General features: G+C 28.1%; 2 protein-coding genes across 2 annotated transcripts; both read left to right on the top strand.

The window, feature by feature from the left end:
* Positions 1-2,191: 2,191 nt before the first annotated feature.
* Positions 2,192-4,658, top strand: OCT59_009461 (uncharacterized protein; the record flags this gene model as incomplete). The annotated part of the gene is made up of 6 exons (XM_066133575.1): positions 2,192-2,437; positions 2,507-2,582; positions 2,670-2,848; positions 2,932-3,285; positions 3,358-3,384; positions 3,483-4,658. 6 exons carry the CDS (start codon positions 2,192-2,194, stop codon positions 4,656-4,658), a joined length of 2,058 nt encoding a protein of 685 aa, XP_066000003.1.
* Positions 4,659-7,713: 3,055 nt separating this feature from the next.
* On the top strand, positions 7,714-12,282 carry OCT59_009460 (uncharacterized protein; the record flags this gene model as incomplete). Its single annotated transcript, XM_066133574.1, has 8 exons — positions 7,714-7,733; positions 7,909-8,112; positions 8,210-8,236; positions 8,322-8,395; positions 8,508-8,766; positions 8,842-9,091; positions 9,182-11,819; positions 11,966-12,282. The coding sequence occupies 8 exons, from the start codon at positions 7,714-7,716 to the stop codon at positions 12,280-12,282; spliced, it is 3,789 nt and encodes a 1,262-aa protein (XP_066000002.1).
* Positions 12,283-13,660: the final 1,378 nt, after the last annotated feature.

Below are 13,660 nucleotides of genomic sequence, written 5' to 3'. Positions count from 1 at the left end.
TTTTTTTAGTAAGTGAAATAATAACAATAATATAATAAAAAAGAAACAAAAACGTACGGGATGTTTTAATGACAAAAGTACGGATAATATTGATTGTATTGATTGTACTGCATACATAATAACCTTATTATAACATTACCATTTTACTACAAACATATTGTACGTTAAAGATTTAAATTGTCAGCATATCAATTTACCAACCAAATAACTGATTTTTGGATAAAAGAACAATGAAACTAAATTCGATAAACTTTGCAAAATCAGGGGATAAAAAATTTTATTATGTAACCGTCACATCTGGAATGGTTGTTTATTTACAAATACCTAAATTATCTAACAGAAAGAAAATAAGGTTTTTGTTTATAATAATAAACATTTTGGGAATGAATTTTTATCTCAACCATCTGAAATTACCATTTCAACGTCTTGTTAGAGAAATTGCTAAGCAATTTAAACCTGAATTAGTGCCCCCTCTAAAAAGCTGCTGAGAATTATCTTGTTCATGTTGCTTGCTTTTTATATCTGTTAACTTTCTTTACATATTAAAAGCCCATGTTAAAAGATACAAACCTTACTATATTATTCACGCCAAATGGGTCACCATTCAACAAAGAGATATCTGAATATTGGTGATAACTGAGACTAAAAGTTCGGTTATATTATACATAATATAATTTATTATATATGTATAACATTAATTAAAAAATTGGAATTTAAAATGAGAGCATTCTTAACGTGTAAGATACAGTATTATCTTACGCATCCTTTGGATGCAGTACACGTCTTGATTTTTAAAGTTATACATATAACTTTATCTGAGAAAATTTTTGCGTTTTCTCAAAGAAATTTTTTTTTTAAAATAATATTAATTAAACCATCAATTAATATTGAACAAATATAAAAAATCCGCTATAAATATACCTACAAGGCTGCAACACAACTTATTTAGGACCAAATTCCGTGAAAACTAAATAAAAAAAAGACGCGTATTATAATAAAACAAATTAAATAAATTTTATAAGTTCGATATGATTTATTTCTATACATATTAATATATATATATATATAAACATAACTATTTACTAATTATAAAGACAAAAGAAAAAGAAAAAAAATTAAACATTATTTATTTCTTATAAAGGCAATCGCATTTAACTTTTGAGCGGGAATTACAAATCTAACTAGCATTATTTTTACATATTTCATATTTCTTGCGCTTAGATTATTAGGTACAGTTAATAGTATGTGATTATGTAGATTTAGGCGTGTCTAGGTGTGAAGATAATCTAAAATGACATTCTAACTCAAATCCTATTTGGTGCATTTTTTAGCTAGCATTGTAGTCGTATGTACGTCTTATACAATGAGGTCGTTATCAGCTAAATTTTAATAACATTATTTCCTTTTTATAGCCCATTAGAATAGTTTTCTTTTTTGTTGTATTACAGATAATGGAATTTTTTCTTCCTTAAATATTACTGAGTGTGTTGAACCAATGTAGCAATTGATTATAGTCTTGATCAAATCAGTTCATCCATTAATTTAATAAAACAAAATTCTAGTATTACATTGTAATTTCAATGAGGATCGTACACATGATGCGTACGTTAAGACTAAAATCCTGTCTTTATATCTGTCAGTATGTCACATAGTTAATTTCTTAATTCCGTAATGCTGGCCGGAGTATATCGCTTTTGGTACTGCATATTTCATATATGTATGGTTGGCTGGGCGCTAGCCAAGCTAGTAACTTGCTTTGGTAATGAAATTTAAAAGTAGAAGTTATAAAAACCAGGATTATGTTTATATAAAAAATATTTTTTTATAGACTATAAATTCAATTGGTATTCATAATTAAAGTTTTTTCAATTGGTGCATCTTTATCATTAGCTAGCCAATGGTCTTTGCGGATAGTCCAATTTTTATTTTAAATGTAAGTTTGTAACTAACCAATTACTAATTATTTTACGTTTTAACCAAATTTAACGAATATAATTGTAATTTTTTTTTTAGTCATTTACTTTGATTAATTTTATTTATGATGATACAAATCTGTGACGCTGTGCGACTATCGGAAAATAAATTGCATAAGATACTTAAAATAGACCATTTACACAAAAAAATATTTTACAACTCTTAATCGTTCAAACTCTCGTTTTTAAATTATTCTGTCAAATTATTATTATTCAAGATGTCTGATAATATCAAAATGCATGATACGGAGAATAAAAATGAATGGATTAATTGGATTGAAGAAGCTGTTGATAAAGAACATATAAAATATTATGAATATAAAGAATTTAGCAACTTTCAAGAAATTGGTACCGGAGGTTTCGGAAAAGTGTACAGCGCAAATTGGAAAAATTTAGGAAAATGTTTTGCGTTAAAATCTTTTTTTAGTCTTGACAATGTCACCGTAAAAGAAATTGTTTGTGAGGTAATTTTGAATAAAGACATCTCTTTTTATCATTGTAATATTTATTTATTAAAATTTAAATTTATATAGTTAAAAATTCAACGAGAAGTCGATTATCATGATAATATTATTCGTTGCCATGGAATAACAAAATTCGAATCAGCAGGTATTATAATGATACCTAATTAATTAATATATATTATGAATTTTATTCATAAAAATGATTCTAATGAACGTTTCCTTTTTTCTTTAGATTATCATATTAATAATAATTATATGTTAGTAATGGAATATGCTAATAGTGGTAGTCTGCGAAGTTACTTAAAAAAAAACTTCACTAACCTTACTTGGGACGACAAATATAATATGGCATACCAGTTAGCTTGCGCTGTATCATGCTTACATAAAGAAAAGATTATCCACCGTGACCTGGTAACTTAATCATTATTCTTTCAAATTGATTGTTAATAATATCATATTCACATTATTTATTTCATATATACATTTTTTATTAGCACTCTGATAATATATTAGTTCACCAAAACGTGATCAAATTGGCAGATTTTGGATTATCAAAGAGAATCGGGATGTCATCAAATTTTCAGTCCAAATTATTTGGGGTGATTCCTTATGTTGACCCAAAAAGCTTTATCAGGAGAAGAAATAATAATAACCAAACACAAGTTTATTCATTAAATGAAAAAAGCGATGTTTACAGTGTTGGAGTATTATTATGGGAAATATCTAGCGGGCAACCTCCCTTTTCTGTTGATGGGTTATATGATGTTGGTTTAATTTATGATATTTCACAAGGTTTTCGAGAAACAGTTGTTCCCGATACTCCTGAAGAATATGTAAAATTTATACTAGTAAGTAAATTTTTTAACTGAAAAAATATCTAAATATAAATTAAATTTATCTTTAATTACATTTATTCTCAGAATGTTGGGATGGAGAACCTGATAATCGTCCAATCATATATAAAGTAGTTGATTGGCTAAATGCACTAATGATCAAATCAAATATAATATCAGTTAAACAAGAACTCAATGGGGCGACTCATCAGATACTATCAGTTAAACAAGAACCTAATGAGGTGACTTCAGAAGACCATCAGATATCAGTTAAACAAGAACCTAATGAGGCGACTTCTTTAAGTACTAATAATTTACAATCACAAGGAGAATTATCTCAACTTATTCAAAACTTTGACAAAATGGAAATGAATACAGAAGAAATTAATTCTATTGCAATCTCAAGTAAACAAGTAGACCTTCCAACTGCAATCTCAAGTAAACAAGAAGATCTTCCAACTGCAATCTCAAGTAAACAAGTAGATCTTCCAACTGCAATCTCAAGTAAACAAGAAGATCTTCCAACTGAAAAAGACTTTAATATGATTGTTGGTGAAATAAATGATTTTATTTATAAATTAAAAAATGATGGAAATGATAATCCCGAATTAGAAAAGTTGCAAGTTATTGAACATTTTAATAATTGTAAGGCTAGTTCACAGGAAATTTACAATTGGTTATTGAATAATCAAGTTAGTTCAGATTCTATTTGTTTACTTGGATATTTTAATTTTCATGGAATTGTAACAAGTAAAAATAATGAGAAAGCATTTGATTTGTTTATCAATGCATCAAAAAAAAATCATGTATTAGCACAACTTTTTGTTGGTGATTGTTATTTTTATGGATATGGGGCTATAAAAAATAAAAAATTATCTTTTAAATATTATGAAGAAGTGGCTAATAAAAATTATGCAGTGGGACAATTAGAAATTGGTTATAGTTATGAAAAAGGAATAGGAATTGAAAAAGATTTAAAGAAGGCTCTTTATTGGTATGAAAAAGCTGCAAATAATGGGAACATCATAGCAATACATAATCTTGGTAATTGTTATAAAAATGGAATTGGCGTTAAAATAGATTATAATAAAGCTTTTAAATTCTTTAAGCAATCAGCTGAAAGAAGATATTCAAAGGGAATAACTTCATTAGGATATTGTTATGATGAAGGTATTGGAACTAAAATTGATAAGCAAAAAGCATTTGAGTTATATCAAAAAACAGCAAACCTAGGAAATGAAATGGCACAATATAATCTTGCTTTAATGTATGAATATGGAAAAGGAATTACAAAAGATATAAATAAAGCAATTTATTGGTATGAACAATTAGCTAGACAAGGAAATCAAAATGCACAAAATAAGTTAGAAACACTTCATGATTTATAAAATTCATTAAAAATTGCAAATATGTAAATTAATTATTATTTATAAAATTATAAGATCGTAAATACAATGATACTGTTCTTAAAATTAATAAAAAATCGTTTATTAGATTATTATTTATCTCATGTAATTATTCTTATGATAATGAATACAAATATATATAAATTATAAAAGAGGCATATGCTATGCTAATGTAATTTACGTATTGAAGCACGTATAGTAGTTTATATTTGCAATTTTACAAAACGCACCAAAGTGTGCAACTTTTAATAGTGAGTGAATCGATCCGTGAATGATAAACGGGTAATGTGGATATAACTGAAATACAGAGAGTAAACCGTGAAAGATAAACATGTACAAGTTTTTCATATGTAATCGATTTTACTTATTAAATAAAAATGGAAACAAGTATATTTTAATAAAACGTTAAAATAGCGAATGTTATCTTATAACAGATAAATTGTAATTATCATAAAAAACGCGTATGAAAATATCTAGTCGACTCTCGGAGTATTCATTCGCGGATAATTTGCGCAAATTATTTCTTCGGATGTATAATAATTATCCCTAACTTAAGTTTATTTATCAGTTATTTAAATGTAATTACACCACACTATTTTATAATGAAGTAAACCCATATTCACAAAAATAAAGAGATTATTCTGATATAACGCGATACACAGAAATTTATATATTCATCATACTGAAGTTATAGTACGAATATGTCATTTTACCATCTTGCGTTCTACCAATATGAAAATTATCAAACTCCATTTCATTGAATTGTGTTGAGATGAATTCACCTTTACAAAAAAAAATATTTTATAAAAAGTTGTGTTAGCAGCTTTTTCTTTAAAATGATTAATTAAATCAAAATTGTAATAAGTGAAATCTAATTAATAAATATAAACAGATCTGTCGACATGTCGACCAACATGTAAATGAGATGCGTTAGATTATATATATAAAGTTATACTTGCAATTTGCAATTTGAATTTTTTAATTGTCAAAAGTTTTATTATTTTTGATATGTCTCCAAATACAGTCAGACCTCCATAATTGCACACCCTTGGAACCATATGCATAATTTTCAAAATAGTGCATTTAAAGAGGGTGTGCATTTATAGAGGTAAAATAATTAGAGATCATATAAGCTTGGGACCGAACCAGAGGGTGCATTTAGAGCGGGTATACATAGTGGGTGCAATTATGGAGAGTGCAATTATATATAGAGGTCTGACTGTAATAAACTCGCTTAAGAAATTATAACTAATAATACAAACTGAATGATTGGGTTAAATTGATTGGAGAAGCTATTAAAAGAATTATTTTAATATTATAAATCCATTTTTATAATATTAAAGAAGTTGGTTCGGATATTTCGGAAAGGTTTATTGTGCATACTGGAGAGAAAGATTTTCACAAATAATTAGCATTGAAATCTTTTTCTAATTTTAACGATGTCACGATTAAATAAATTATCAATGAAGTAATTATATTATATTTATTACATATGTTTTCTATCTTTACAATACATTATTATAGTTTAATTAAAATTCTATTTAACTAAAACTTCAGCGCCAAGTAAGCTCTCTTGAGAATATTGTTCGTTTTCATGGTATCACATGAGTATGTTAAATTAAAAAAATAATAATATAAAAAATCAAAAATTATTTATAATTTTATAAAGTAAATCAAGGTGATAATTCGAAGGAATATTTGTTAGCAATGGAATATGCCGATAGTGGTACTCTCTTGGTAATTTCACTTGGAACGATACTAACAAGTAACAACTTAGAAAAATAATTCTAGCTCGTAAAGCTATTAATATCCCAAAAACTGTACCTATAATGACGAATAACATATTGATGAATTAAAGTGAGATTTAAGAATATCGCGGGACGCAATATAAAAAATTTTTCTTTTTTATTCTTTTATTAATCATACTGAAAAATTCGAATATAAGGATTATCTGCATAAGGTCAATAATTGCGCCCTTAATTATGACTGCTTCTTGTTGATTATTGTTATATTTTTTCTCCGTTTCTTCGGTTTCTTTTCTTTCTTTTCTTTTTCTTAATACTTTATAATTAGATCCAACTATTAAGATATCCTATTATGATCATTTTGGTGAATATAACTAGCTGTATTATATTATTATCTTTCAAAGATTATAGTTTATATCATGAGTTACTGATTTAATGAAAAAAAAACAATTTTTTTTTAATTCAATGTCCGAATTATCTCTTTTTTAATTTTATGTAACATCTTTCACCTTTTCTGTTCAATTGTAAAACATGAAGCGAACCTGTTAATATACGTAATATTTAATAAATTGACGTACTGTGATAATCCAATTTTAAATAAAAAAATTGATTTATTTATATTAAATATTATAAATTGAAGGTGATCATTGAATTTATTCGAATAACGAACAAAAAAAAAAAATTTTTTTAAACCGAAATTTCTCTTTAATAATTATTTAATGTATATACTATATATCAATTTCTACTTTTTTTAATAAATAATTACGATGTTTTGTTATTATCTTTTTTATAATCCAAATTCCAAACGTATATATTAGTAGTTGCCTAAATTCTTTTTCTTCGCCTCTTAGATTCAAACTATATATAGTATATATATATGTGTTTTATTCAATAAAAGAGCCTTTTGAAATAATTCATCTCCTCAAAAAGATGTTCTTCCCTTTCCTCTTTATTTATTTATTCTCTTGTATATATTTTCATTTGTATTATAAATACAAATCCTTTTAAAAAAAAATTTCGCTTTTTTAAAGGCATCAGTGAATCATAATGCGGGCCAAAATCCAATTCTTGCCAGAAGAACCTTTATGTTAACTCTGGCCAAATTTATAGTGTTGGCCCGAATTAATATCAGTGTAACCTAAAGTATGGTACATGTTACTACTGTATATATAATATAGGTTTTCTTGCTAATTGTAAAACGGGACATGGAAAATTTATCGGTACAGGAAATTATTGGTACATAGGATATCGGTACATAGAGGTCTGACGGTATGCACATACACAAGAAAAAAATGACTTCAACTTCCGTACGGTAACTATAAATAATTGAACCAAAAAAAGTTTAATTTTATAAAAAATTAAATAATTCCTTTTTTATTCCTATTTCTTTAACATTCTTATTTATTTTCTTCCACCTTTTATCCTTGGCATTTTTCGTTTCATCTCCTAACTTATTTTTATTTCCATCCTCTGCTTATAATAAATAGAGTTGCTTTGAGAGTAAGACCATTCAATAACAAAGAAATACTACAAAATTGTAGTGAATGTTTAACAATAATACCTGAAACACCACAAATACTCATTGGAACCGATAAATCCTTTACATTCGATTATGTATTTCCTTCGGATATTGAACAAGAAGATGTATTTCATGGTTGCGCAAGTCCACTAATAGATAAACTGGTGGAAGGGTGAGACGGGAGAATAACCACAGTCATCAAATTGTTTTGGAAAACATCACCTTTTTTATCGACCATTGTTTATTTTATGCATTAAATTATTTATTAGCTATAATGTCACTATTTTAGCATATGGGTAAGTAAAGAGTTTTCATATTTATTATATATTTATTATTTATAATTTTTTTTATTAAACAAAATTATTTTTACCTACTTTTTAGTCAAACTGGCAGTGGTAAAACATATACTATGGGTACAACTTTAGACGGTTCAAATATTCCACTCGAACATCAAGGTAAAATATTCTTTCATCCCATTGTTCCATTGTTTGTTATACAAATTCTCTCTTGCATCATTTAATATGATCATCTAAAATATAATCAATTTATGACGTCATTTTTTTTTAGGAATCATTCCACGTGCCATAAGAAAATTATTTGCTGACCTTCACGAACGAAAAGAAAAAAATCCTTCTTATGAATTTGAAGTTTATGTATCATTCTTAGAATTATATAATGAAGATTTTAAAGACTTATTATACCCACAAAGTAGAGAAAATAATAAAAAAGGAAAATGTGATTTAATGATAAGAGAAGATGCAAACGGTCAAATATATTGGGCTGGTGTAAAAGAAGTTCAAGTTTCAGACCTAGACGAACTCTTGGAGTATGCCCTTTTTTTTGTACGTTGTTAAAATATATGTATAATTTTTTAATACACGCAATTTTATTTTATTATTAGACAATTACAAAAGGGTTCACTACGTAGAACTGTCGCTTCGACAGATATGAATATGGTATCTTCAAGATCACACGCTATATTTTCCGTAATACTGAAACAAACAAGAATAGAAAATTTAGAAGAAAACAAAGAAAATGATGTTTCACCAGCAGAATCTTTAGCCGGTTCAAAAAGAAAGAGTAGACAAAAAACATTGACATCAAAAGTAGCTTCAAAATTTCATTTTGTAGATTTGGCTGGTTCAGAAGGGGTAATTATTCATCTTTTATAATTATTTTTTTATGTAATCGAAATTAATAATCTGTTTTTATCTTTTTTATAAAATATTTTACTTGGATAGTTAAAGAGAACTAACGCCGTAGGTGATAGAGCAAAAGAAGGAATAGCAATTAATGGTGGTTTACTAGCCCTTGGTAATGTAATTAGTGCTCTTGGTGATGAATCAAGAAAGTTCACTCATATTCCTTATAGAGATTCAAAATTAACACGTTTGTTACAAGATTCACTTGGTGGTAATAGCCAAACTCTTATGTTGGCTTGTGTTTCACCAGCTGATTCTAATTTTATGGAAACCTTAAATACGCTAAAATATGCTAATCGTGCTCGTAATATTAAGAATAAAGTTAGTGTTAATGAAAGTTATGATGGTAATTCTGTTGAAATAAATCAATTACGTGGTCAAATAAGTAGATTAAAGATGGAAATTCAAACTTTACGAGCTGGTGGTTGTAATGAAGAAACAAGTCGTAAACATGAAGAAGATATTAAGAGTCTTCAAAATGAATTAGGAATGACAAAATGGAAACTTAAAAATGTTGAACAAGAACTTGACACTACAAAAGCTGAAAAGAACACTCTTTTAATGGAAATTAGTTTTAATGATCAAGATCTTTCAGATGCTGATCGTGAACATAGGATTAAAACTCATAATATCGTTCAAGGTTATGAATCAGAAATTCAAGATCTTAAAAATCAAATTTCTGAACTTTTAGCTGCTCAATCTTCTCAACATCCACGTAAATCTTCTTTTGCTGGAACAACACCAGGAAGAAAGAAAGGTCATATCAAATTCTCCAATCCTCATATTTATTCATCTGATGAAGATATTTATAATCTTAATAATAATAATAAAGAGTATAGTGAGAAGAAAGGTAAAAAGAAGAAGAAACGTACTTCAATGAAAAGTAAGACAAGAGCTGATGGTCACTTCCCGGTTTCTGATGAAACTTCTACTACTAAAATCTCACCTATTGGTCCTTCCTCATCTTATCATCAACTTGAACATGTCGTAAATAATCAAAGTTTGGAAGAAGCTAAATCCTTATTCACACAATATGAAGAAGATGAAGAAAACATTGAGGATGATGATGAAAATTTGGATGGTGAATCGATCAAATTTACTCGAAAATTAAGAAGACGTAGTAAGACCAGAGATAAGCTCGAAAAGGCCAAGGAACAACTCAGACAAAGTTACATGGTAATAAAGAATGGAGGTTCTTTACATGATGATCCTATTTTAAGTCAATTAATAAAACAACCTTCATCAACTAAGAGTGAAAGTTATATTGATCAAATGATTTCTAATCATCAAAAAGAAAAAAGAAGATCAAGCAGTGTATCCTTCAGTGAACTTCAAACCGTTGAAGTACCCGAATGGCAAGAATCTAATGCACCACAACCTACTCGTCGTACTTCAAATTCAAGTCGTTCTGTTTGTTTCTCCGATCGACCAATTTCTCCTTGTTCAAGTAAATCTTCTCAAGTTTCTTCTCAAGATAGCGGTTGCTCCTCCCAACAACAACAAAACGTTATTGCTCTCACCCGTATGTTGCATCAAATTCAAGCTGATATCGCTGTTAAAGAACAACTTGTTTCACAATTGGAACGCGCTGAGCAAGAATATACTTATATGAGAGCTCAATATGAACAGAAATTGGCTGATATGCAAGAAGCTTTAATTATTTTACAGCAAGAAAGAAATGTTGCTGTTAAACGTGCTCAAAATGCTAATACTGGTGTTAGCACTCGTGATAAGAATCCAATCCTTGCCGAACTCAAAGCCCGTTTTGAACACAAAATGAAACGTTTAATTCAAGAAATTGGTGAACTTCGTCGAAAATATAATGAAGCTACTCAATCTAATACCACATCAAAGAATCAAAATGAAACAATGCTCAAGATTATGCGTGCTCAAATTGAACAACTAAAAAGTGAAAAGATGCGAGCGATGAAACGTATGAAAGATGAAGCTGAACGTGCTCGTGAAATGACTGAACGTAATAAACGTGAAATTCAAAACCTTCGTCGTAAAGAAAAATCTGCTCGAGTACAAAAGAAACGTTTTGAAAGAACTAGTGAAAGGCAAAAGATCATGCTTGAAAAGAGACGGAAAGAATTTTTACAAACAAATAGTAAACTTAAATCAGTTATGTCATTACTCAAACGAATCACTACTCCAAAATCAATCATAAAGGCTATCCGTAATCACAAACGACAATCAATATCTAATAATACTGAAGACGGAAAGGAAACGAGACGATCCTCTGATGATTTAAGTCCTATCTATGATGAAGTATTTGCAAGTGGTTATGATAAGAAAAAACTTCTTGATGAGGCAATCTATAAATATATTAGTGGACGTCAAACATTAGCAATGGTGGATGAATGGATCGTTAAAAGAAACAATTTACAAGTGGAGAAGAATGAATTACTTGAAGAACGTGAAAAAATAATTCCTAGTGAAATTGGAAATGAATTGGGAGGAGATGCCCAAGCTGTCCAAGCATTAGATGACATGATTGAGGTGACCAGTTCAGAAATTGCTTACATTAATTCTAAGATTCATTCTTTGCATATTAGTATTGCCGCGGAACAAGAAGAAAATTGTAAACAAGAAGAATCGAATCATGATTGTGAAAATAACAAAGAAGCTAGAGATAAACCACAAAAGAATAGTATCAAGACTGGTGAAGCTGAACGTAAATTTTCCTTCATCTTACCAGAGAATTCCACACTGAAGCTTCATATAACGTCGCGGTTCGCATACTACAAAATTTGGATCAATTCGAATCTTATGCAATATTGGAATCCTTCTTTAAGGATATTATTGAACTTCGAACTGGAGATTGGTCTCGTCAAATGATTCTAGAACAACAAGAAAAGACAATTATTGATTTAAGAAATTCATTATTGGCCATGCAAAGAGCTACGGCTTTTACAACAAGTGAATACGAGAAGAAAAACGGAGAACTCGAAGAAGCTTTACGTCTTGAAGAGAGATCAGAAACACCAACAAAAGATGATGGTTTTGATTCAACAAAGAACAAATATAATGTTGAAAGACGTGGTAGTGTCGCCAGTGCCGCCAGTGTCATCGGTGTCACCAAAAATTATGAAGAAATATTAGCAACATTAGAAGGAAGCGAGAAGAATACCGCCTGAACTAAAAGCACAAGCATAATTTATTAATCTTATTAATTTCGAGAGCATTAAAAATCTAATATTAGAAATTCTATCTTTCTAATCTAATTATAAACGGTTAATAAATTTCTTGGTACATTAATAAAATTTAGAAACTTTCTCGTTTACATTTCATATTGTGAAAAAAAATATCATTGTATATATATTATATGTGTGTATTTTTTGCAGATATGGTTTAGTTCGCTCGGTATAGAGTGAATTCGTTATATAAAAGAGAATATAGATAATGAGTATGATATGACCTCCATTGTATATACGATATGGTGCTAAAAATTGGTATGTATTGTTAGTATGGTACCTACTTACATATTAAAATTCTATACAGTATAGCTGATATTTGACCATACCATACAACGAGGGTCATATCATACTCATTATCGTTGTACCGTATATAAAATACGAGCTAAGAGCATCCTTAATGTACGCATCATGTGTATGGTATTATTATCGTACGCATCCTGATTTTTAAGTTGTACGATAATTTAATGTACACACTTAATTTGTAACATTTATCTTAGAAAATTGTTGCGACCCAGATATACTCGGGTCATATTTAACAAAAAGATAAATGAGTATAAGTGGGTAATACCCATTTTAGAGGCAGGTAGCATTCTTTTTAATTTGGGTATGATCCGGATCCAGAAATTCTGACGGATTGCAAAATATAATAATCAAATAAGTAACCTATTTCTGATTACTAATCGACTATTTGATTTGCATTTTTGATTTGACTTTGAAATGAGTGAGGCCGGTAGGCAAATCAAGATTTTTTTATATTATTTATTTAATATTTAACAATTTTTTCTATTGAGCTTAATTAACGAATGTCCTCTTTAAAAAAAATTGTTTAATTTAATATAGAAAGAATATTAAATAATACAAATTGTGTAAGAGAAGATCCCTGAAATTAAAAGTCCCTTTATTTAGGAAAATTAAAAAGAAACATTTGTATAATGTCATGGATCATCTTATAGATCTGGATGGGTAATTTCGTGTATTCACGAAGAAGATTTGTATGATTTTTGACCAAAGAAAAAGAATATATGCTATAAGTCACATCAATTTTTAGGAGTTTATTTTAGAATAATGGATGAAAAGTTATTATTATTTCGTGTTTTATAAACATTTGATGGTAACTAATTATTCTTGTAATGGGAATGACATACTCTAAAATTGCAAAATATCATTTTATAAGAAAAAAAATTAATAATGATAATATTTTAAAATCGTTAAATAATTAAATTGAAGCAGTATTAACATTTAACAGTATTGGAAATTTTGAATATTAAACATATAGTAGGTATATACATTTTTTTAATAGCATTCTGGTAATATTTAA

Source organism: Rhizophagus irregularis, chromosome 17 (assembly GCF_026210795.1).
Source record: "Rhizophagus irregularis chromosome 17, complete sequence".
Taxonomy (NCBI): domain Eukaryota; kingdom Fungi; phylum Glomeromycota; class Glomeromycetes; order Glomerales; family Glomeraceae; genus Rhizophagus; species Rhizophagus irregularis.
This window is presented reverse-complemented; position numbering and strand designations above follow the sequence as displayed.